This window comes from Amblyomma americanum, chromosome 5 (assembly GCF_052857255.1).
Source record: "Amblyomma americanum isolate KBUSLIRL-KWMA chromosome 5, ASM5285725v1, whole genome shotgun sequence".
Taxonomy (NCBI): domain Eukaryota; kingdom Metazoa; phylum Arthropoda; class Arachnida; order Ixodida; family Ixodidae; genus Amblyomma; species Amblyomma americanum.
Window position 1 is genome coordinate 184412811 of NC_135501.1, and position 24546 is coordinate 184437356.

Consider the following 24546-nt stretch of genomic DNA (forward strand, 5'->3'; position numbering starts at 1 on the left):
ATTTTTTAGTATATGTGTTAAGCAGCACAATTTTCGAAATGCAGCAGAGCAGATATTCTTTATGAGCAAGTTCCACGATAGATTGCTACTTATGGTTACTCCTATGTATTTGCAGTTGGATACTTGTTAAAGAGGGATCAAGCCTAACTTATATGTGTAGCTATGATGTATAGTTTGTCGGGTTATCGGCATGTAAACACTTTTATCTGCATTCAGAATTATGCCCATGGGTCGCACCGTTCGAAAACGTTGTTCAAAGCATTGTCCAGGTCCCTTTGATCTTCCTGCTTTGTCGCTTCTCGGTATAGAATGCAATCGACAGCAAGCAATCGAATATACACTGATGGGTTAACAACTTGAATGATATCATTGACATACAAAAGGAACAGCAGAGGGCCCAAAGCACTTCCTTTGGGAACACGGGATGAAACTGGAGGAGAGCTCGAACGTTGTCGACCCACTTCAACAAACTGTTGGCGGTGTTTTAAGTATGCAGTAATTCATGTTACTGAAATATCAGGAATGCCAATTTCTTTCATTTTAAAAATTATTTCATCACGAGGAACTTTGTCAATTGCTTTGCTAAAATGCAAAATATTGCATCGATTTGGCCTTCATCTATGCAGGAAGCAAATGAATTTATTACTGTATTTAGCTGTGTTACCGTCGAAAATCCTTTTCAGAAACCGTGCTGGAAGATAGCTAGCACAAGATTTTTTTTTCTAAAAATTCGCTCATACAGTGTGCAACTTTATGTTCTAATAGCTTACAGCACGGGGACGTCAATGATATGGGACGGTAGTTCTGCAAAAGAAGGTGTCCTTTTTTATAAACGGGAACGGGAACAATTCTGGCTGTACTCCAATCATCGAGTACGTTGCCTGCTGACATTGAAGCACAAAAAATTATCACAAGGAATTCAGCCAGAGTTTCGGCATGGCGTCGCAGAAATGCGCTTGGAATGTTGTCAGGGCCACATGATGTTTTGGTGTCAGGTTCAGTAACATAGAAAATACACCAAGGTAAGAGATTAAACACACTTCGGCGGGATAATACACTCGGCTGTGTTCGGCACATGTGTACGGGGCAGGAAATACTTTGAAAAGAATTAATAAAATTCTGAGCAATAGGCTTTGGATCACATACTGTAGTGTTAACCAAAATTTGTGTGACTGCTTTCTTTTTTTCACTGGTATAATTCCAAAGCTTTCTTAGCACGGTTTTTGCAAACTTTTTAATTGATGTTTTGAAGAAATAATGTTTTGAATCACGTAAGACACGTGCTACATTCTCCAGCAAATCCTTGAGCAATTCAGTATCTGCGCGTTTCGTCTTGTGCCAATTTAAACTACGGCTCATTTGAATTATATTGCGTGGCATCCTTTGGGTTTCCTTTCTTTATTTTTTGTGCCTGCTTGGTACAAAAGTTTTGATACAATAGAAACAGTTTTTTTAATCTTTTTATTCTGTCCCAGACTGCGCAGACATCAGCATCATCGAAATCAACAAGGCAGGTTTCCAGATGTTCTATGACAGATGCGTCATTGGCACGCGAATAATCTTTAATTTAACGTGGTGATGTGTGTTTCTTTTTTGTTTGCCTTACTAGAGGAAATGAAGCACTCACCAAGTTTTGGTCAGACAGGCCTTGTTCCACAGAAACAGTAAAATTTACAATGTCGCAAAGAACGAACAGCAAATCTAACAACGAATTCGAAGAACCGACTTTACGGGTTGGTTCCTTAACTATGTGTGTCAGGTTGAGGAGAAGCATTATTTTAAACAATACGTTTGCTTGCTTTGTGTATGCACCGAGACACTCAAGTACTTCCCAATCCAATCCTAGCAAGTAGAAGTCGCCAGTCAATAAAGTTTTGCTGTTTTGGTACTGAGACATCTGATTTTCAGTTTAGTTAAGTAGTCGGTTCCAGATCAAGGAGGCCTATAAAGAGCATATGAAACCAAGTTTGGTCCCCAACAGGAGAGTTTCACACATAGGCATTCAATATCATCTACGTCATCTTTAAAGAGGCTTCAATTTGTTTCTTAATTAGGAGAGCCACTCCACCACCTCAAGATTGACTGTGTTTTCGAAATACAGTGTAAGAAGGAGGAAAAACGTCATCATCATTCACTTCACTGTGAAGCCAAGTCTCAGTAATCACTCTAACGTGGGGATCATGGAAATAGTGTTATTTCGAGCAAGTCTGTCTTATTAACAAAACTACGCGCGTTAATGTTTAGTATGCGCAAAAGTTTGCTCTGATCTTGTAAACCGCGTCATGCCTTGTCGTGCTGATTCACTCTCTTATCCGAGTAAACTAACTTTACGCGTTTATTCTGTGATTTATCCCTGAAAAACATATCTTTATCCGCTTTTAGCTTGTCATGAATAAGGGTGACGTTTTTTTTTATCCCTCTCTTCTTACGCTATATGCCAACGCAGTGATCGTGTCTGCAGCGTAGTTCGGGAATAATCATTCCGAACTTAACTTCCTGAGCATTTTAGCTTTGTAACATTTTCTATTATTGTCTTTTGTTTTGCAAAACTTTTTAAATAGAGCAGTACAGGGCAGGTATCATTCCTACGACCCAAGCTATGAATGCGCCCGACAGATTGGTAACTGACTTGAAGCTTGTCTTTAAAACCTTCTTTCATTATTTTATCTTTCATCGTAGCTTCTGTTTCGTCGGATTCTTATGTAATACCGTGAATGCCTAGGTTGGACCGTCTGCTTCGATCATCGAGATCGGTCAAATTTTCAGCTTGAAAACCCATTACTTTCTCTATTGATTTCAAGTTTGTGTGTATTTCATGGGGCTGCTCGGTGAAGGTTGATGTTTCGTTCAGCTTTTTCTCCATTTTATTCATTAGACTGTGTAGATCCTTTACCATATATACAGTCTTAACTGGCTCTACTATCATTTCACTGATTTCAGCTTGAAGAGGCAGCTGGTCGTCTAATATTTGTTCAATAACTTCCTTTTGATTCGGCCCAGGATTCGCTTCGAGATCGCTACAAAGAAGCAACTTGCAATAAATAAAACATTCATATGATGGCTGAATCTCGTCGCTGGAAGAACAGTGTCATCAAATTACGACACCCAGACCGATGCGTTGTCGAAGTGAGGTTGATTTGCATCACAGCAACAGATGTCATCGGGCCACACGTGTCCAGTTCGTAACGCGTCTGAACCCAGGAAAACCTGTAGCACGTAGAAAAGCGCCCTAGTCCGTGACACGTTGGACCCTGGTTCGCCGTGCCCACTCAATTCTGTTGTTGCTATTAGTTTCTGATAAAAAAAAAAACATCCCAGGAAATCTCTTGTGGCGGAAGAAATTTTTCTGTTTGTATTTTCTAACTCTTTTGCTCACCGTTGCTGTCTATAGCAGCTGCAAGTTTAAAAGAATAAGAGAGGTAAATCTCATCATAGGCTTTGTTGCATCGTTGTTCCCTCATTTCTAGACGTCATTATTCATGCACCTGCGACGAATTTGTTTAGGTGCTCCCGCTGCAGCGAGAAATCAGTCCCCAAGCGAAATAGGAAAAGAAAAGGTGCGGTACCACGGCTTTTTTACATATTGAGCAATTCAGCCGATAAGAACAAGTTACGGGAGAGACGCTTGTCGCTCCTATTGCACATGTACCCACAGGGAAGAATATGCTTCGGGGGCGAGTAAAAATATTTAAAATGTGATCTCCATTTCTCTTTCTCGGAGACAGGGGTAATATAGTATGGCGCACATGCTGAGTCGATAGGATTTGGTGTGGATTTGCAGTGGTAATTTGCGCTTGGTCCAGAAAAAAAAAATCTCTGGGATTCACCGTTCCCGGAACCTAGTTATACGTGTGAAACCTCTGTTGAGCATGCACTCTAATGTCTCAAATGAAATGTCATGGTCAAGGCCATGGGTCAACGTTAAAGGTCGAGGTCAGGTACCCAATGATCGGAAATATACGATGACATAGTCATACTTAGCCTGGGCCATGCCATCAAACAGTGAAGTTCGTTTTGACCTTTTGAGGCATTGAAGGTCATTGTTGATGTGGTGACAGCTGTCTCAAATCGAAGGCCAAGGACAAGGCTAAAATGAAGGTCAAGTTCACAGTGGTCATATACATATGATCGCGTGGTGATACCACCATAGCTAGTGCCGTACTACCACGCAATTGTTGAATTTGACCTTGTGATGCATTGAAGGTCATTGCCTCATCCACATTGAAATCGCAAGTTGTACGCCGAGGAGTAGCTCTCTTGCTCTGTAAAAACAACTCCGCAAAGTAAACTGCGGGGCAGAGGTACTACATGCATTTACTGCAGGAGACTTAGCACGCCTACATCTATGTTTTTGTAATTTTCAAATAAAGGTGTGGTTTTGCTGGAATTTCATCGCTTTCGTTGTGAAAACTGAAAAGAAGACAATTAAGACATTGCATTCGGAGTTTGCGAACCATAGCTTGCTACAGTCTGATACTTCTGCATAATGAAGAGGGACTTGGAAATTTCATGATTTGTTTCTTTATTTTTACCAGCTCCGCTGATCTGTCACGCTATCTCCTGGTCTCTGCGAAAGTCACTACGTAATAGAATTTCGTGACAGTGCCCGGCGGTGAAGGTACATCTATCGGGGTAGTAGCGCAGGCAACCGATGAAGGGACACGTCATCTCTCAATCCTTAAGTCCACTCTTATCACGCAAGAAGAGAGCTCATGAGCTTTACCAAAGCCTCTTGATATGCCCAGAGGAGAGTGATGATGATGATTATGGATTTTTGTGGCGCAAGGGCATCTATGGCCAAAGAGCGCCATGGCACATGGTATGTTTCGATTACTCTTGGTGGGGTGAAAGACCCATTTTCCAAGCATTTTACACCTTACTAGCCGAGCACCAGGTCAGGGAAAGATTGTACCCACTGTTCCACCGGTGGGTACCCGGCGGCACTGGGGATCGAACCCCGCACCTCCCGCATGCGAGGGGGATGCTCACCCACTCAGCCACCGCTGCGGCACCAGAGAAGCTTGAGCTGCTCTTGAGCTTGTTCGCTGCTGCGAACGAGCTAGTTTCTATATCTGTAATTGCAGCTGGAGAGTCCCGTCTTGTTCTAGATATGGCGAAGTAAGTCGTAGGTTAGGAGTAGGTAGAATATTTTCAGCGGCTTGCGCCAGCCACCCTTTCTTGAAGAATATTTGGCTGGTCACGTGGGCCACAACGGAAAGTACCACACCCACCCACCGCGCTCCCTTTCTCCTCACATTTTTTTTGTCCTGTCAGGAAGACACAGTGAAAAAATTGGCAGAGGTTTAGCACAGATAAACATGATGTTCAGCGACAGCTTCACAGCAATGGATAAGCGATGTCACCACGCGACTACTCACATTAGCCCCTCCCACTTGCCCTAACACAAGACTGAAAGGTCACTACAAGGCCAGAGGTGATCCTAAGGCCAAAGGTCAGTGTTAAAGGTGAAGGTTTATTTATTTATTTCTTATTTATTTTAGCACGAAAGTCAGTATGCTTTAGTAAGCGTCAAGTTCCAAAGACACCTTCTTACACTTATTATATTTCCTTCTATTTCATTAATTATTTTGGAACACTTCCTGCACTAAGGTGCAAGAACGCCTGCGTTTTACTCTGGAGTGCATTAAAAGACAGGTTTTTTAAAAGCGCTACAATCGCCGATTCTTTTATTTAGACCGAAATAAACATGAAACTAAGTGCTCTAAAACACTGCATCCTTGCTCACCCTTTCAGAATACTGCTGGACACGCTGGGGAGTTCTTCGACGCCAGGCCTCAAGAAGTGTTCTCTTTTCCCACAACAATTCGTGAAGGAATTTCCAGTCTTTGTCTTTCACACATTTTGTTTATCATGCTTCGAGCTAATTTCAACACAAACAGACATTAGTAGATACGTAAAAGAAAATACTAATGATGATCATCTATATTCTGGCCTTCAAGCCGTTCAACATATGTCCAAACGAAAACTATTTAAGGCGTTCCTATTCCTCTTCCGGTTCACGTTTCCTTCATTGGTAATGTTAAGGCAAATCACAGTTCTTCCACAGTTGCATAACGTCCGATCCCCGTGTCTTTTCACTGATCCATGCTTTAGTCTTCTCGATCTGATCCGGCGTGAAATGAGTCTTCCAGTCACCAACAACCCCTTTGCGGACAAACTGTTTCTGTTCGTGCATCTCCGGCAATTCAGCCACAAACTTGCGCTGCACTTCCAAGGATTTAATGGCTTTTTCGGGTGGGAGGCTCCACAATTTTTTTAGAAAGGGCCTCTCCCCGCTGAATACTTGATTCACGTTCTCCTTGCTCGAGGCGCTTACCACTTTGTGCAGTAATGCAGGATCCTTCCGAAGTTCACTTCCGTACTGTTTCCCAAGAAAGTCAGCTACCTTTAGCGTCCAGGAGGTGGTATCGTTCCTCATATCTTCGAATGTGAAGCACAAAATGTTCGGCAAATCTCGGTGCTCGTACCAGGACAACAGGTGGTCGAAGTAGTCGCCGAAATTCAGCCTCCCCGAGATGAAAAGTTCGTGAAACCGTCCAAAGGATACGTCCTCTACACTCTTAGGTGTGAAGCCTACGACTTGATAGTAGAAGGAAACGCACACGTCATACGGATTTCTTGTAGCATAGATGTATTTAGCCTCACTCGAGAAAGGCACCTTGTGAAAAGGTAGGTGCGTCTTGATGGGTCCCGGCCTCACCATTTTTTCGGCTGCTTCAGCGCCCATAACCTCCAGGAACGGAGAAGCCAACAAGAACTCGATGGGCGTTTTGGGAGGTTCGCCCCTGTGTAGGATACTCAGTGCAAGGAACTGCGTCCACGTTGTTCCACATTTGGGATAGGCTGCGACGAATATATCCCCTGGATGGGGTTTGTAGTTAATCGCGCTGCGCAAGATGTCGTCGTGGAATGTCTTGTTCACCCACACTCCGTCCACATTTCTATAGGCCTGCAGGTCCATTTTGCACTCTTGCTGCCCTGCAAAGTTGAGTATCGTCTGTGAGAACCACAAATGTCAGTTCTGCTGACGTGTTAAACATGCCAATCATTACAAAAAGCGAATCATCAATAAAAGCAAGAAAAGAACATCACGTCATGTAGGAGGTTCGGGCCACGACCTCTGCATGTCACGCGACCTCATCTACCAACTCAGTTGCGCCGGCGCCTGTCCCCTCTTCGACTTTCAAGCGAATTCGTGCTTTGTGTAGCCTAACCTTGAGAGTGTAAGCGAGTGCTCCATCGCCCCGCAAGTTTCAGCTCTGGCGCCGCACGTGCAACAGCCAGCTCTACCGCAGGCGGCTCGTAGGGTGTCATCGAATTAGGAGGTCAGCAGCTTTACGAAAGCCCTCTTATGCAGCCTAAGGTGTGAGTCGTGCCAAAACGAAAACACTCGTTATGCTGTTGAGCCCAGAAGGGTAAGGAGGTGGTGCCTGATGTTATCATTTTGTGCACCTCTAAGTTAATTTCAGTTGCAATTCTCAATTAACGGCGACTATTTGAAGAAACCTATGAATCGCTTACATTATGTTTATTTGAATCTGATACCTTATTTATTACTGAAGTGAAGGCAATTTCTAAATGCTAGCCACAGACTTCTCACACTGACGTTAAAAGATTTCGACTTTTTATGCAAAATTCGCTGTGCACACCTACAAAAGACTGAAAGAAAGGGAGAGAGTGGATGTTTATATGTCATATATTTTACCAGCCAGATATGGCACACCAGAAGGAATTATTCAGAGTTCCTATCTCTCCAATAATTATGCTAATCGTATTGAGTAAGAACTAGAGAGAAGAGGACTCTAATTCCTTCTGGTGTGCCACATCTGATAGGTAAAATATATGACTTCAAAACATACACTCTTTCCCTTTCTTTCAGTATTTTGCAGGTTCGCACAGTGAATCTTGCATCAAAATTTGAAATCTTATAATTAAGCTCATCGCCCCGCGGCGTCGGTTCAGTGGTTATGGCGCTCGGCTGCTGACGCGGAAAACGCCTGTTCGATTCCGGCCACGGTGGTCGAATTTCGATGGAGGCGAAATTCTATAGGCCCGTACGTTAAAGAACCCCAGGTGGTCTAAATTTCCGGAGCCCTTCACTACTACGTTCCTCATAGCCTTAGTCGCTTTGGGACGTTAAACTCCCGTCTTACAAACCAAACTTATGCTAATCTTATTTTCAATATATGAACCTCAGCTAAATTCATCATTCCACACTACAATGCCTCACTTATTAATGGGAATATTATCTGCCAAAAGGATCTAAGCTGCAATGACTTCCTTGCTAAGATTTAGCATGCGTGAGACTAAATCAGATCGAGGTAAATGTAATTTATTCAAAAGCCATTACCTTCCATGCTAAGAATAAATTAGCTGCTTGGCGCCACACGTCCTTAACGCAAGACCAACGCCTACAAACTGTTAAAAAACTTACAATTCTCGGTGTACACATTTCCTCTCACCTTAAATCAAACGCTCATGTAGCCTGCATCTGCAAAAGGCCGTATGATCTCACAGGTGTAATTTCACGCTGCCGCACCTTGACACCCGTGAGAGCCAAACTACAAATATATGTCATGGTCTGTTCCTTTCCCACCTTATCTATAGTTCTCTACTATGGGCAACAAACAGAAAAAATAGGAAAGACCTGCTCGCCTTCCTAAGAAAAATGACTCCTCTCAAAGTAAGAATTGAACTGAATTTGAGGGTTCTCCCCACATTAGTATAGCGTAATACCATCTCCATGGATAATATGCGTGAATTTCATTTCTTGCAATTAACACAGTGATATCCATTCCTAGTTTGAGATTTTTATGTTAGCGTTCCTTGGTGAAGTGTTGTATAAGGAGCGGCTAAAAAAGTTTCCCCACCTGAAACCTTCAAACGAATGCTCGACCGTGTGGCTAGCAGCCCAGGAAAGTCCATGCTTCACGATCTGACTGCAGATCCTGTTGATGATGCGTATGCTACCGCCACCTGAGCATTATACTTCATCCAGAGAACAGCGTTCCTGCGCGCTAATGCCCCCCGCCGCGGTGGCTCAGTGGTTAGGGCGCTCGGCTACTGATCCGGAGTTCCCGCGTTCGAACCCGACCGCGGCGGCTGCGTTTTTATAGAGGACAAACGCTGAGGCGCCCGTGTGCTGTGCGATGTCAGTGCACGTTTAAGATCCCCAGGTGGTCGAAATTATTCCGGAGCCCTCCACTACGGCACCTCCTTCTTCCTTTCTTCTTTCACTCCCTTCCTTATCCCTTCCCTTACGGCGCGGTTCAGGTGTCCAACGACATATGAGACAAATACTGCGCCATTTCCTTTCCCCCAAAACCAATTATTATTATTATTATAATGCCAGTGGGCGTCATGCGTTCGATAATTTTTTTATATGTTAACCTGTGGTGATATGTTGCAGTCATTTGGCGTTATTACAATGAAGAATAGGCTAACCAAATTTATGATCAGGCATCTCATAATGAACAAGCAAAAAATAATTTGTGTAGATTACTGCAGAAATAAACAAGAAAGGCGAACCAAACTACCTATAAGGAAAGAAGAAGTTACGAGGTTGATGTAGAAAAACTTTTAAAGAATAAACTGCCAGCCGCGCGGATGATGGCTTCTAAAATAATTCTTATTAGCATGCGAACGACCTGGAATAATATTTTTATTTAACGAAGCTTAGAATCCATCGTTAGTGGAGAGTTCGTAGACAAGAAGAACACGACGTAAGCAATTTTTTTTCAAGCGAAGGAAAAATCGATCTCTAACGTTCTGCTCAATGTATTGGATTAAGATAACTGGTGCAATGGAAGCCCTGGGTAAGCGGAACACGTGAAGAAGCAAGCGCCGAAATTTCAGGCAGCTACGCTCCGGCGCAGTTTTCTCTGTTACGTGGCAGTGAAGAAAAGACAGTAGTGTGCTGTCGCGAACAGTGTCCTTTTAAACGTGGCATTCAAGCCGGAGGTCAGTATTCGTGCCATTGCGACACCCGCCACGGCTCAGACATCACTATGGAGACAGCTTATAAAGCATCGATTATATCTTTTACACATCATCCTGCACCATGTATGCAAGAAAGGGACTTTGAGCGACTCCTGTTCTTCAGCAACTGTATCTTAATTAAAACAAACTGCGAACGCCAACTTGATAAGAAAACTATTCGGACTAAGGGGGCTCACTTCTGCAGAAGTTCAACTGTGGACTTGCACCGTGGCCACTACCGTCCCAGCGCCAACCCACACTGGACCTGCCAGCACAAATCATGTCAGACGGCCCATTTTTAATGACAGGACTGATGCACCAGAGTTCTTTGAACAAACACTGACATTGTAGATCTATTCAGAAGCAAACTTTCATGAATATGCTGCAGGATAAAAGGCTTCCTGATGACGTGGCTGCAGCCCAATCTTCGCCACCTGATGCTCACTTTCGTGGCTGCACTTTCCTGGGAAGTGAATGCGGCGCACCTATCGCACTTAGTGGTTATCGCCTCCTTTCGCTTCAGGGCATTTATTTGCGGGTTTATGTGAAAAATGGTGCTCATAAAACGGAACCCAGCAGCACGAAGTCCATCAAGCGGAGATTTGCCGCCGCTTGTGCCGCCATTCATCCTGAGAGGACAAAGGGGCAGATTTCTAATCGTGATCTTCTGATGATTGCCGCTACGGTTTGGACAGCGCTTTAAAAGGTTTTGTAACTGCTGCAGTAAAGCCAAGTGTTTTCGGTTAAACTAATACAACGCACGAGTGTGTTTGAAGAAGGGGGATTAGGAAATTTTTTTGCATGCTCACCTTCCCAAGGCATAAAATTTGATTACTCTTCCACATACACTGTCCCGCGATGACCTGATGAGCTTGCATTCTGATATTTCTTTAAAATATGAGGATGCACTCATCCAGCCATGCCAATCAGTGGTGTTCATTGCAGCGGCCAGTGTACAAACACTTCTTCTATTCGCACTTATCAGCCTACAACACTACCGAATAGGCTCGAAGCGCCTGAGGATTGCAAGAAGGACGCCATAGATCACCACGCCTTTTGTAAGCTAGACACGGTCGTTTTCGGTGGCAGCGGACGATAGCAGACGTCACCGTTAAAAGCTGCTGACGAAGGAAGAAAACAGAGCACACGGGGAAAGCATGCTGATGGCGCTGACGATGCTGCCGTGCTGCGTTCCCACTGAAGCCAGAGACACCGACGTCACCATCGCAATTTTGCGGACCAGTTTCAGTTTGAATACGGGTCGGGAATGGAATGGTTTCGCCTTCGGGACGCAAAACAATATTTTTTACCTTTCATTTGATCGTACAGGTGTGTATCCGGAGGTGGTCGTTCAGATTGACTGCATCAAAAGGAATAAAACTTGAGTCCGTGGAAAAGAGAAGCAGTCTTATTTATATGGCGGTTCTCTGAGCACAATTTGTCGCATGCGACGGGTGACTCCTTCTTGTCACTTTATGCCCTTCCTGAGACACATGTGCATCACACACATTGCCACATTGAGCTTGGCTGGATTATAAATATACCTATGCACACACCTTCGTCTAATTGGTTTAAGGTGTTGTCCTGACGCATTTAATCTACCTTGAAAGGAGAGGGAACGTGGAAAACGCTGAAAGCAGTGCGTTCTTACCGTATCGTGGCTTTCGGCAATAGAGACAAGTCTATGCAAAATGTCTCTGCTTGCCATGCATATTTAAAGTATAGCCAACGGAAACTGCTTTTTTTTTCGTATAAAATGTAAAGAAAACTATTCGCATTTCATTATGCGCACAGCTTACATGCGTTAAGGTAGGCTGTTCTTGCATAAAAACAGGACGTTGTTTTTTTATTAGGATTCATCAGTTGTTCTTTACTCACTAAAAAATTCCTAACGGAAACTGCGTGGCAGGGGCACTGCTCCCATTAAGAACCCACCTCCTGCGCATGCGATGCCGGCAGATGCTTTACCGCTCCACTCGGTGAAGGTGTGTGACGTCACGTAGAGAGTAGGCCGTGCACCTGGGATGCCTGCTTTCCTCCTCTCCGCAACGCGGCGACAGCGACAGAGCGCATATTGGTCGAAGCTCCACGGCTGGCGTCGGATGGAACACCACCAGCGTTCCGATGAGCGCATCAAAGTGCACCTGCGTTCTATGCAGAACCCACTTTCATACATTGCGCACGCGATGCCGCGTCTGTAAGATTGAACAATCAGGAATGAAAATACATTAACGATACTATACAACGCAAGACATGTGTTCGTCTTTGTGAGCCTAATAAAGCCTTTCGCGCGCATAACAACGATTAGTTGAGCCAAAATTCAACCGTTTTTTTTTTTATTCTAGATTCCAGAGAAAGCCCTCGCCGTACAAAAAAATACCCTGCTATCTGCTCATCCGCTGATTCCAGCGCTGCCATCCGTGCTTTGAAGAAACGAATCTCGCGCTCTAACTGCTTCGCACGCCCTCTTTCTCCCTGAAGTGAAACACATCGTTACCGACTCGAAGGATCCTGAAGGAACTACGAGCTGTGTTGGATACCTCCTCTCACCTGAGGCATCCTAAAAACACATCATTACCGACTCCAATGGGCCTATCGGAACGTTGAGCTGGGTTGAATACCTCCTCTCACCTGGCGCATCCTAAAAACACATCCTTACCGACTCGAAGAGGCGTGTTGGAATTATGAGTTGGGTTGGATACCTCCTCTCACCTAACGCATCCTAAAACACACAATTACCGAATCGAGGGGGCCTGTCGGGCCTATAAGCTGGGTTGGAGACCTCCTCTCACCTGGCGAATCCTAGAAAATATCTCCCGGTCCATCGACCCTCCAAATTGATAATTCATCCGGGCTCCCGTCAACCAGTAACTCGAGGGCAAAGAGCCGATTAAGCGGCCTGCGCGCTCTCTCCTCGGGCACTCACCCCAACAAATACAAAACCTCCTCAAAATCTCCCAGAAATAGCCCATCAGGACATTTTGAATCACCCCAGGAGGTGATCATTTTTCCTGAAGACATCCAAAAAACGTCCTCACAACTAGGGTAATACTCGGTGTATTGGCTCTGGCTCAATAAAATTCTTTTTTTTTCATGAACACACCAGGCATCTAAGCGCACATATGTGCCAAATTTCAGGCACATGATTAGGTTACACGTCGTGTAACACATTTGTCCACACGCGTGAATGCATGCTGGCTAGGCCATTCGGACTTACCTGTTTATATGAAATGTGCTTGAACAAGGTGAAAATTTGGGCTGGATGGAGCATGATCTTGTGACGGGAGCAGCGCAGCACGAGACAAAGAGAGAGGCGGGACACGATGCTGAATAACAACCCGATTTTTAATGCACGTTCGTCGAATATATACATCTCGCTCGTATAAGAATGAAAAGAAAGAAGCATGAAAAACGGATAAGTTGTACACGTGGTAGAATATTAAGACATCGCACGCAGATAATCAATTTCTCTGTCACGAAGCGCTTTTGAAGGTTTGCAGACGCATATACGTCGCTCTTTTGTAGGATGTTGAAGGCTTCTTCAATCTCCCTGGTCAGTTGATCAAAATACGACGAGAGGACCATCGTGTTGACGAATTGCGGCGCGCAATCATGCTCTCTGCCATGTTTTGCTAATTCACTGCTGATGACGCCCTTTAGGGATCTTTTTTGCTCTCGAAGCCGTTTAATTCAAAGAGCGCCCTGTTTGACCAATGTAGGTGCGTCCGCATGACAGATATATTTCACAAACCTCGCTTTTCTCACATTTCACATGTGTTTCCCGGTGCTTTTTCTTGCATTGATTTTTTTTGCTCACTGTTGACTTTGGCAGCACAGGCCTGTTAACTTGTTGGGTGCTGACACGAGCACTTTTACACCAGCTCTTGCGCCTACCTTTTTGAGATTGTGAGAAATTCCATTATTGCAAGGGATGACCGCGTACACCTTTTCTGCTTATCTGGTTGTAACCTACTTTCTGCCTCTATGTGCTTGCAGAATCCCTTCTGCGATACTGGATAGCAGTCTCGGCCGGCAACCTGCTGCTTTCAGTCGACGGTTTCCGGTGTCAAAACTGCCTTGAACTTCATGATGACAGGATCTCGTCAATGCGGCTCTCTTTGCTGCATTTGCTAAGGACTAGAATAACTAGGACAAGAAATAATGATTGAACTCCAGGAAGCAACGTTATGCGATTTCTTGACTTAACGCAAACATTTCTAGGCGCTCACATATGCTGGCGGTAAGAACCACGAAGCTAGAAGAGACTGCTCTCCTACACACCTGCGCACTCCAATATCATCAAGCGGGGGTAGAAAAAAGCAGCAACGAGAGGCGCACTGACGAGATCCTGTCATCATAATGTTCAAGGCAGTTTTGACACCCGAAACCGTCGGCTGAAAGCAGCAGTTTACCCGACGAGGCTGCTATCCAGTGCCGCAGAAGGGATTCTGCAAGCACTTAGAGGCAGAAAATATGTCACAATCACATCAGAAGAAAGGAAGCCGTACGCGGTCATTCCTTGCATTAATGGCATTTCCCACACTCTCAAAAAGGTAGGCGCAAGAGGTGGTGTAAATGTGCTCGTGTCAGCACCCAACAAGTTAAGAAGCCTGTACGCCAAAGTCAACAGCGAGCAAAGAACAAGTCAATGCAAGAAGAAGCACCGAAAAAAAACATGTGAAATGTGTGAAAGGGTGTTTATGAAATACCTCTGTCATGCGGACGCACCTTTATTGGTCAAACAGGGTGCGGTTTGAATGAACGGCTTCGAGAGCACAAAAGATCCCTGAAGTGCGCCATCAGCAGTGAATTCGCAAAGCATTCAGGATAGCATGAATGTGACCTGCAGCGTAGGAACACAATCGTCATCACGTCATATTTCGATCAACGGACCGGGGATATTGAAGAAGCCTTCAAGATCCGACAAAAGAGCGACGTATGCGTCAGCATACTTTCGAAACCGTTTCGTGTCAGCGAAATTGATTATCTGCGTGCGTTGCCCTGATATTTTACCGCGTGTACATCTTATGCGTTTGTCATGCTTCTGTCTTTTCCTTATTGAACGAGCGAGATGTATATATTCGACGAACGTGCATTAATTATCTGGTTGTTAGTCAGCGTTGATTCCCGCCTCTGTCTTTTTCATTTCGTGCGGCGCTGCTCCCGCCAAAAGAACAAGAAATGGGCTAGAATTTTACACACAAAGGAAATATGAATTCATAAAGTCGTCCGATCCCTCCCATATAACAGGAAATAGCAGCAAAATACAGATGTAATTTCAGTTTATTATATGTGCTCTTTGCGTTTAAAATGAATGCAAATAGGAGACGCATATGTATGCACCATTTAACCCACAAGGCACGTATCACCACGGCACCAGCATATAACAATGGCCAAATTTTTCTCTAGCTCCGAGAAATCTGAAAAAGTGAAGCAATAAAAACATAATACAGGCTGAAAGTTGTTGCACCTTAAACAAACATCCTAAAGGGTACCAAAGCATATATGCCCATGCGAAAGAAAACGCATGTAGAGAACAACCTCGGTGAAGAGACAAGATGGGTGTAAGATACAGATACGCGGTATCAGATCACGGATTTTCTGTAGATTGAAACCTCCCTCTCGCTCTGCCTCACGCACGAGCCTCGGAGTATAAGCTTGAGCGTGTTATAAAACTGGAATAAAAGAATTAATTCTACTAGGCGAAAATAAAACGTGAGCATAAACCAACATACCTTGACGACGTTGACAACAGAAACCCGGGGATGAAATCAAATGCTGGAACAGCTGCAACTGTATATAAGAATTCAACGCAGCCTTTTGTCCTGCGCCTTCTCACGGCACAGCAAACGCTCAAACGTACGCGTTACATCCTCGTTACACCCCCGTTTTATTTTCTTGTGACTAAGTGGGGAGATAAGACTGCTTGGAGCCGGATGGAAAGGGGGGCCGTCTTATGGTAGGAGCCCTGGCGCGCCGCACCCATGGTACAGCAGACCGCGCGTGCGGCACAATACGGCGTGGGAGGCGAGATCAAGGTGATCAAGGCACAAGTAATCCGGTGGGGGTGGGTTGGGAGTCAGCGATGCGAAGACAACACAACCTATACCGCTGCCACAAGATGGCAATGTAAGAAGGGCAGGATAACCCATGGGCACTCGCAGCAAGAGTGTGGTGGGACACCGAAGATCTCGTCCGCCTATGACCACAGTGGACGGCCACGCTGCTACCATCAACAGGCCAGAGGCGTCGGAGGCGCTGAGGAATGCAGAGTGCGTGCTAGGAGTCACCCATTGCCTTGAAATCCGCTGCCGCGAACGACGCCTGGAAGAGCGCCGTTATGGTGTAGGGCCGTGAAGCTGCAAAAAAGACTTGCGATGCGCCGCGTGCCGCTGCATCAGTTCCTAAAAGAATTATGTGGGCACGCCGAGGTTCGCGGGAAAACAGCATGAATCCGCAGCTACGATGTTCACGAATGCGCAATGATGAGAGCAAGAGCTGACGCTCGAGCAGCTAGCGGCTGCGCGAATACGTGTGCGCATGATGGCTTCCGTCTGTTATGTATTCTGTCTTTTTTGGGGGAAAGGGAGAGTGCGTCTTCCACGAACGGCATCGTTTACTACTGCCTGTGTTTCTCGTCGCCCGCGTGCCCTCCTTTGAGTTTTGTGTGTGTGTGTTTCCTTCGCACGTGTGCGCGACGGGGTGCCATTGGGGACCGGAGCAGTGCGGGACACTCCCAGTTTTTGGAGCGCCGGTGTCTGGCCCGGGATCGGGTTTCGACGACGGCGCCCGGGAGGCGAGTTGGGCAGCGGAACGGCCTGATGCAGCTGAAAGCGGCCGGGCCCCTCGGACTCTCGGCAAGACAGTGGCCTTTTAGACGGCAAAGAAGAGAGACGTTTGTGTCGGGTGTTCCGTCTGACCACTCTTTGTGTATCCGTAAAGTAATTACAGTTTTCCTTGTCTGTTTGTTAAAGAATACGCCTCCGAGTCGTCACTGTTTCCTGAATTATTCACCGTCGCACGATTCGATTCGCTCTCCCACACGAAGTTTTTCTCACAAAGACAACATGGTGCCGAAACCCGGGAACTGCAATCTCCAGGACTTGGAGATCTTCTGAAAGCTGGAACCAGGCTGCGACGGTAACGGAGAAAGTGAGTGACGCCACGGTCCGTGTTCTGCGCAATCATGCAGAGATCGAAAGAAAAGAGAACAGCGCGTCGACAGCAAAATACCAAGCTGATCAACGAAGCCAAGGCAGCTTTGGGCGCGACAGACATCGGAACGCTGTGCTCCCTAATCGAAAGACTTGCAGCCAACAACGACGAGTTGCTTAAGCTGAACGCCGAATTGGAAGATTCTGTTGCCGATGAAGACTTCGCTTCTGAGTTTGAGACGGTCATGCGGTACGAGGACGCAGCCAGGGGCATGCTTGGACAGCTCAAGGCGAAAGAAGCTGAACTGCTCAGAGCTCCTCGCCTATTGGCTACACAGCCGGCAGAGCCACAACGAGGAAGCCAACATGGCGGCGGCGAAGCTGTTCATCGCAGTGCAGTCAAGCTGCCCACCCTTCAGCTGCAGACCTTCAACGGTGAGCTTCGACAGTGGCGCGGGTTTTGGGAGCACTTTAAAGAAGCCGTTGATGAGAATGGAAACCTCACAAAGGGAGAAAAGTTTCCTTTCTTAAAAGGCCTTCTGAGCGGAGCGGCAGCGTCATCGATAGCCGGATTACAGGCGACAGGGGAATGCTACGACGATGTCGTAAACATTCTGTCCAAGCGCTTTGGCGACACCCGACAGATTATACAGGAGCATCTTGCCCAGCTGAGATCGCTACCGTCTGTAACATCATCGGACGACGTGCGAGGCCTGCGGAAGCTCGTGGATCACGTTCAGTGCCATGTGCGCGGACTGAATGGGTTGAAGGTGAGCTCGACCACTTATTCTGCCATGATGGTAGACATTCTTTTGAAAGCCCTACCTGCTGACATCGTCGTGGGCTATTATAAACGGCTGGCCAACACTCCGGAGTGGCCGCGTTCAGCTAGCGACACTCAGAACGGTGAGCCTACATCTGTCACGAGCCCTTCTGGCGGTGAGCTGGAGGAACTTCTAACTTTTTTGACAGTCGAAGTTGAAAGCCGAGAAAAGAGCGGTATTGACAGCAATAGAGACAACAAGCGAGTCAGACAGGAAAGCGAAAAGAAATCGTTGTCTCTCCCGCCGACGTCTGCTGTACTGCACGCAACTTCGAAAGTAAGGGAACAGTGCTTTTTCTGCGGCTCACTTACTCACAACGCTGCAGATTGTGACACTGAAATAAACAGGGAGGAAAGATTGCAAAGACTTAAAAAGGACAACCGCTGCTTCCGATGTACCTTGAGAGGACATCGTTCGAAAGACTGCCGCCGCCGACTGAAATGCGGGAAGTGTAGCGGCAGACATGTTCTGTCAGTGTGCGATCCAAACTGGAAGCCGAAGAAACTAGAGGTGACTCCAAGATTGGAGATTAACAGCTTGCATGCAAGCAGCCGAAATTCCCTCAACAATGAAATTCTTCTGCAAACCTGCCGGCTTTGGACTATTGGAGAAGGTAGGCGCGGTTACATTCGAGGCATCATGGATGGGGGAAGCAACCGCACTTTTATCCGTGAGGACATCTCTAAATTTCTAGGCCTCAAAGAAAGTGGAAAGACCTCGATCCAGCTTAGTACATTCGGGACCGCACATCAGCACCAGAAAGACGTCGTCTAGTAGAAGGGCATCTTCGCAGCCAGTACAGTGAAAAGGAATACATTATAGAGGCCATTGAGGTTCCTTTCATCTGCAACGACATAGTCCAGGTGCCTGTCGAACACAACTTTGTCAGAGCAATAGAAGAGACAGGACGGCCCATCGCGGACAAGCTTCTATTGCCGGGAATGCCAGCGGTACCAGGAATTGGGCTTCTTATTGGCGCTGAACACCTGTGGAAATTCATGACTGGCGAAATTAAACGTTCCCAGCAAAGCGCTGACTTGGTTGCCCTGGGATCGGTCTTCGGTTGGATGTTTCGGGGTCCGATATCCGTGCATACCTCAGTTGACAGTTCAGCCAACTCCTGTGTCCTCAGGGTAAGCACAGTCCTTGAAAGCACGGAAAGACTTGTGAAAGGCTTCTGGGAATTGGAAAGTATTGGCATTATGGATCATACCGGAGGGCCGAATGAGGAAGCGGAAGCGATTGTCGGTCAGTTTGAAAGAAACATCAGAATGAAGAATGGCCGCTACGAAGTCGCCCTTCCGTGGAAAGAAAACAGTGGACAACTTTGTGACAACCGCTCACAGGCACTAAAGCGATTGAAGAGCCTAGGGAAAAGAACTCAGCGCACTCAAGAATTTGGCGCGGAGTATGAAAGTACAATGCGGAGCTACATAGATATGGGCTACGCCGAACGTGTAACACCTGAAGAGCAAGCCATCGATCAGGCTTATTACATGCCACACCACGCTGTTTTGCGCAGTGACTCAAGAACGACTAAGCTACGCATTGTCTTTGACGCCTCCTCACATGAACAAGGGTCTTCCTCCCTGAACGAACATTTGGAGAAGGGGCCTTGTCTCTTAGCTGATCTGGTCAAGCTGCTGATTCGTTTTCGACTTCATCAGGTCGCTTTGACAGCTGACATTGCGAAGGCATTTTTGCAAATCAGTGTCCGAAAAGAGGACCGAGACTCCCTGCGCTTTCTTTGGTTTAACGGCTTGCCTTCAAAGGAAGAACCTGATCCTGAAGTAGAAGAGTGGCGAATGAAGCGTGTGCCGTTTGGCACCAAGGCTAGCCCATTCCTGCTAAACGCCACCCTGCAATACCACCTTAAGGCAGTTGAGGAGCCAAAGCAGAGAATAGCTGCGCTTCTGGCGGAGTCGTTCTACGTCGACGACCTGTTGCTTGGAGCAGACACAGAAAAGGGTGCGGAGGAGATTTTCGCGCAAGCCAACGATATTCTTGGAGCTTGCGGAATGAGTCTGCGAAAGTGGTCGTCGAACTCAAAGCGCTTGCAAAACCTATTTGCGTCGCAGGAGGGACGGGATGACTCAACTGTAACAGTAAAAATTCTTGGCCTTATTTGGAATCCTGCAGAGTATACGATCACCGTGGCCACCAAGTCTCTCAAGCGTTTTGGACAGAGAGCACAACTACAAAAGACTTGTTCTACAAACCATCGCCAGAATATTTGATCCTCTGGGATTGCTAGTGCCATTTACCATACAAGCCAAGGCACTCTTTCAGGAATTGTGGCAACGGCACATCGGTTGGGATGATAAATTACCCAATGATATTTTCAGGAAGTGGGAAGACTGGAAGTCGGAGCAAATGGACCTTTGTTCACTGACCGTACCCCGATGTGTTGCTCCAGTGGTTCAACCGCAGAGTGTACAGTTGCACATCTTCTGCGACGCCAGTCAGCGAGCGTACGGGGCATGCGCCTACCTGCGTCTACAGGACTCCAAAGGCAGCGTTCACACGGAACTCATCTACGCGAAAGCGAGAGTTTCACCCCTAAAAGGTATGACTCTTCCCCGACTTGAACTGATGGGTGCACTGATAGGTGCTAGAATAGCCAAGTTTCTGGAAGGCTGCCTAATGATGTATGCTGGCCGACTGAAAATGATTTACTGGACCGACTCCAGCATAACCCTTCATTGGTTGAAAGGAAACCCTTTGCAGTGGAACCAGTTTGTGCGAAACAGAGTGACCAAGGTTCAAATCTGCACAGAGAAAGACCAATGGAGGCATTGCCCCGGTTCACAGAACCCCGCTGATCGTGTGACACGTGGAGTGACTATACAGAGTCTTCAAGGAGACCGACTGTGGTGGTTTGGACCATCATGGCTTTCAGAGACAGAGGAGTCCTGGCCAGCTCTGAATGAGAGTTACGTCCCAACGCCTGAGGAAAGTTCGGAAGAAAGGAAAGAAGTAAAGGTGTTGCAAGTAAGGGCATTTATGCCGATCTTGAACCTGGCTCACCACAGTAGTTTTTTCCGAGTTTTACGGATAACTGCCTGGGTGTTCAGATTCATAAGTGCTTGCCGGAAACCGTCGGGCATAGTTTCTTCTTGCCTAGCAACGGAAGAGGTAGAAAGGTCCGAGGCAGACTGGTTGAAAGTCGTTCAGGAAGAAGCATACACGGATGACATATCCCGTCTTGGCCAAGGGCTCTCATTGAAATCTCAATCAAGTTTACAGAAGTTACAGCCCATTTTGGATCCTGAGGGACTGCTACGAGTGGGAGGGCGGCTGCACTTCTCTGACGAGAATGAACAGGTGAAGCATCCACTGCTCCTCCCTCCCAGCCATCCGTTCACGGAGCTCGTTATTCGAGACGCTCATTTACGAACATTACACGGCGGCTCTAGAGACACCCTCACAAAAGTGAGAGAGAGGGTTTGAATCCCACGAGGATTTCAACAAGTAAAAAGGGTTGTAAACAAATGCAACATGTGCCTCAAAGGTCGCGCGAAGCCTGGAGAAGCTCCCACAGCGCCCTTACCAACAGAAAGAGTTTGCCGTTCTGAACCGTTTCAAGTGGTTGGCATAGACTTCGCCGGGCCGCTCTTCACTAAGGAGAAGGACACGGTCTCCAAATCCTACATTGCCCTCTTCACTTGCGCAGTTACGAGAGCAGTTCACCTGGAGCTTGTCTCGAACCTATCATCCGAAATGTTTCTGCTGGCTTTCCGACGGTTTACCGCCCGACGAGGACTGCCATCAGTGATATACACTGACAACGCCAAAACCTTTCAGAGCGCCTCTAAAGAATTTTCAGCATTAAGAGGCTCCTTGTTTGACGGAAATTTGCACGACCACTGTTCCAAGACACGCATCAAATGGAAATTCATCGTGGAAAGAGCAGCATGGTGGGGTGGATTCTGGGAAAGGATGGTGAGGACTGTGAAAGTTTGCCTCCGTAAAATCCTACACCAGGCAAGACTCACGTTCGAACAGCTTACAACAGTACTGCAGGAGGTGGAAAGCATTGTTAACTCCCGCCCCCTAACCTACATTTCTTCGTCGCCAGAAGACCCCGAAATTCTTACTCCGGCGCATTTTTTGACAGGGAAGAGACTTACGTCGCTACCTTCTCTGTGTCATGATGTCAGTTCGTCAGCGCAAGCTGTGACACGAAGGTGGAGGCACCGCAAACGATTGCTGGAGCAGTTTTGGAGGCGATGGCGGAATGAATATCTTTTGACGCTAAGGTCGGCGCACACTTGCGGCAAACAACAGGCTCGACAGACCTCTGTAGGGGACTTAGTTCTCCTCCGCGAGGATAAGGCGCCGCGACACATGTGGAAGACGGGGAGGATCGTCGAAGTGATCCACGGAAGAGATAACCAAGTCCGAGCGTGTGTTGTGAAGCAGCCCAATGGATCCACATTGCGAAGGCTGGTACAGCTTCTCTACCCCCTCGAGTTGTGTGTGTAGTGCTGCCACTGTTGGGGCCGGGAGGTTGTTATGTATTCTGTCTTTTTTGGGGGAAAGGGAGAGTGCGTCTTCCACGAACGGCATCGTTTACTACTGCCTGTGTTTCTCGTCGCCCGCGTGCCCTCCTTTGAGTTTTGTGTGTGTGTGTTTCCTTCGCACGTGTGCGCGACGGGGCGCCATTGGGGACCGGAGCAGTGCGGGACACTCCCAGTTTTTGGATCGCCGGTGTCTGGCCCGGGATCGGGTTTCGACGACGGCGCCCGGGAGGCGAGTTGGGCAGCGGAACGGCCGGATGCAGCTGAAAGCGGCCGGGCCCCTCGGACTCTCGGCAAGACAGTGGCCTTTTAGACGGCAAAGAAGAGAGACGTTTGTGTCGGGTGTTCCGTCTGACCACTCTTTGTGTATCCGTAAAGTAATTACAGTTTTCCTTGTCTGTTTGTTAAAGAATACGCCTCCGAGTCGTCACTGTTTCCTGAATTATTCACCGTCGCACGATTCGATTCGCTCTCCCACACGAAGTTTTTCTCACAAAGACAACATGGTGCCGAAACCCGGGAACTGCAATCTCCAGGACTTGGAGATCTTCTGAAAGCTGGAACCAGGCTGCGACGGTAACGGAGAAAGTGAGTGACGCCACGGTCCGTGTTCTGCGCAATCATGCAGAGATCGAAAGAAAAGAGAACAGCGCGTCGACAGCAAAATACCAAGCTGATCAACGAAGCCAAGGCAGCTTTGGGCGCGACAGACATCGGAACGCTGTGCTCCCTAATCGAAAGACTTGCAGCCAACAACGACGAGTTGCTTAAGCTGAACGCCGAATTGGAAGATTCTGTTGCCGATGAAGACTTCGCTTCTGAGTTTGAGACGGTCATGCGGTATGAGGACGCAGCCAGGGGCATGCTTGGACAGCTCAAGGCGAAAGAAGCTGAACTGCTCAGAGCTCCTCGCCTATTGGCTACACAGCCGGCAGAGCCACAACGAGGAAGCCAACAAGGCGGCGGCGAAGCTGTTCATCGCAGTGCAGTCAAGCTGCCCACCCTTCAGCTGCAGACCTTCAACGGTGAGCTTCGACAGTGGCGCGGGTTTTGGGAGCACTTTAAAGAAGCCGTTGATGAGAATGGAAACCTCACAAAGGGAGAAAAGTTTCCTTACTTAAAAGGCGTTCTGAGCGGAGCGGCAGCGTCATCGATAGCCGGATTACAGGCGACAGGGGAATGCTACGACGATGTCGTAAACATTCTGTCCAAGCGCTTTGGCGACACCCGACAGGTTATACAGGAGCATTATTATTATTATTATTATATTTTGTTGAGGAGCATTTGTCCAAAAAACGTCCTCGCAGTTACCTTTCTGAAACCATTATGCTTTGATTTGTTTGTTTTTTTCGGCTTAACAACCGCGAAAAAAAGTTTCTAGACCATTAGTGGGTCCACTGCCCTTTTGTTTGTGTTTCAGTGTCCTGCCTCTACGGCTTTTAAATGTTCGATAAATGTTGTACTGGGACTGGAACATTCCATCCTTTCTGGGCGCACATGGGGAGGTATTTTGTTTGCTGGAACACTTGCTCTGGAAGTGTACTGCGAGCCTACCCAATTTCTAGTTACATTCAAAGACATCGCTCCATATTATAAGGACAGTCATCGTCGCTTTTCGGAACACTGTAAGGGTCTCCGCAGAGCAGACGAACAACTTCTTCTCAAAAGGTTTACAAATACAATGCTGTAGCCGGCAGCATGAAAACACTTAAATTCGGAATTTGATGGCGACTGCAGCCTGTGTGCAGCGACGTTCTCGAACTTTTTCCACATGGTCTGGGCCTGCCCTTCCAATCCCCACCCGTCCAAATCCTCCATCTCCCACCATTCTACGGTGGCCTGTGAGGTGACGCTACTCAGCTGTCATGACCTACACTCCCAAAGAACCCTGGTCGCTAGGGCGCGAGCGGCGCTAGACGTCATTGGCTGTCCGGAATAGGAGCTCCACCTAGATTTCTGAGGACCTGGGCCATAGGGCCTGAGCCCAAACACCTCTTTCTACTTAGTCAATGAATGTTTACCACCACCGCCACCACCCACTTCGATGGG

At 47.0% G+C, this 24546-nt stretch overlaps 2 protein-coding genes across 2 annotated transcripts; one reads left to right on the forward strand and one right to left on the reverse strand.

Annotated features, from left to right (window-relative positions):
- Positions 1 to 5705: 5705 nt before the first annotated feature.
- Positions 5706 to 6994, reverse strand: LOC144135407 (sulfotransferase ssu-1-like). The gene has a single exon (XM_077668070.1). The coding sequence runs from the start codon at positions 6980 to 6982 to the stop codon at positions 6041 to 6043; it is 942 nt and encodes a 313-aa protein (XP_077524196.1). The 5' UTR covers positions 6983 to 6994; the 3' UTR covers positions 5706 to 6040.
- A 10191-nt stretch (positions 6995 to 17185) lies between these two features.
- On the forward strand, positions 17186 to 23940 carry LOC144134453 (uncharacterized). Its single transcript, XM_077667366.1, has 5 exons — positions 17186 to 18092; positions 18731 to 19945; positions 20394 to 20968; positions 23126 to 23522; positions 23918 to 23940. The coding sequence occupies exons 1-5, from the start codon at positions 17186 to 17188 to the stop codon at positions 23938 to 23940; spliced, it is 3117 nt and encodes a 1038-aa protein (XP_077523492.1).
- Positions 23941 to 24546: the final 606 nt, after the last annotated feature.

Coding starts and splice junctions, on each gene's coding strand:
- LOC144135407 (XM_077668070.1), bottom strand. CDS start 6,982: ATGGACCTGCAGGCCTATAGAAATGTGGACGGAGTGTGGGTGAACAAG.
- LOC144134453 (XM_077667366.1), top strand. CDS start 17,186: ATGCAGAGATCGAAAGAAAAGAGAACAGCGCGTCGACAGCAAAATACC. Junction 20,969..23,125: donor AAGAAGTAAAGGTGTTGCAA/GTAAGGGCATTT, acceptor GCAATCATGCAG/AGATCGAAAGAAAAGAGAAC. Junction 23,523..23,917: donor TCAGCTGCAGACCTTCAACG/GTGAGCTTCGAC, acceptor TTTGTGTTTCAG/TGTCCTGCCTCTACGGCTTT.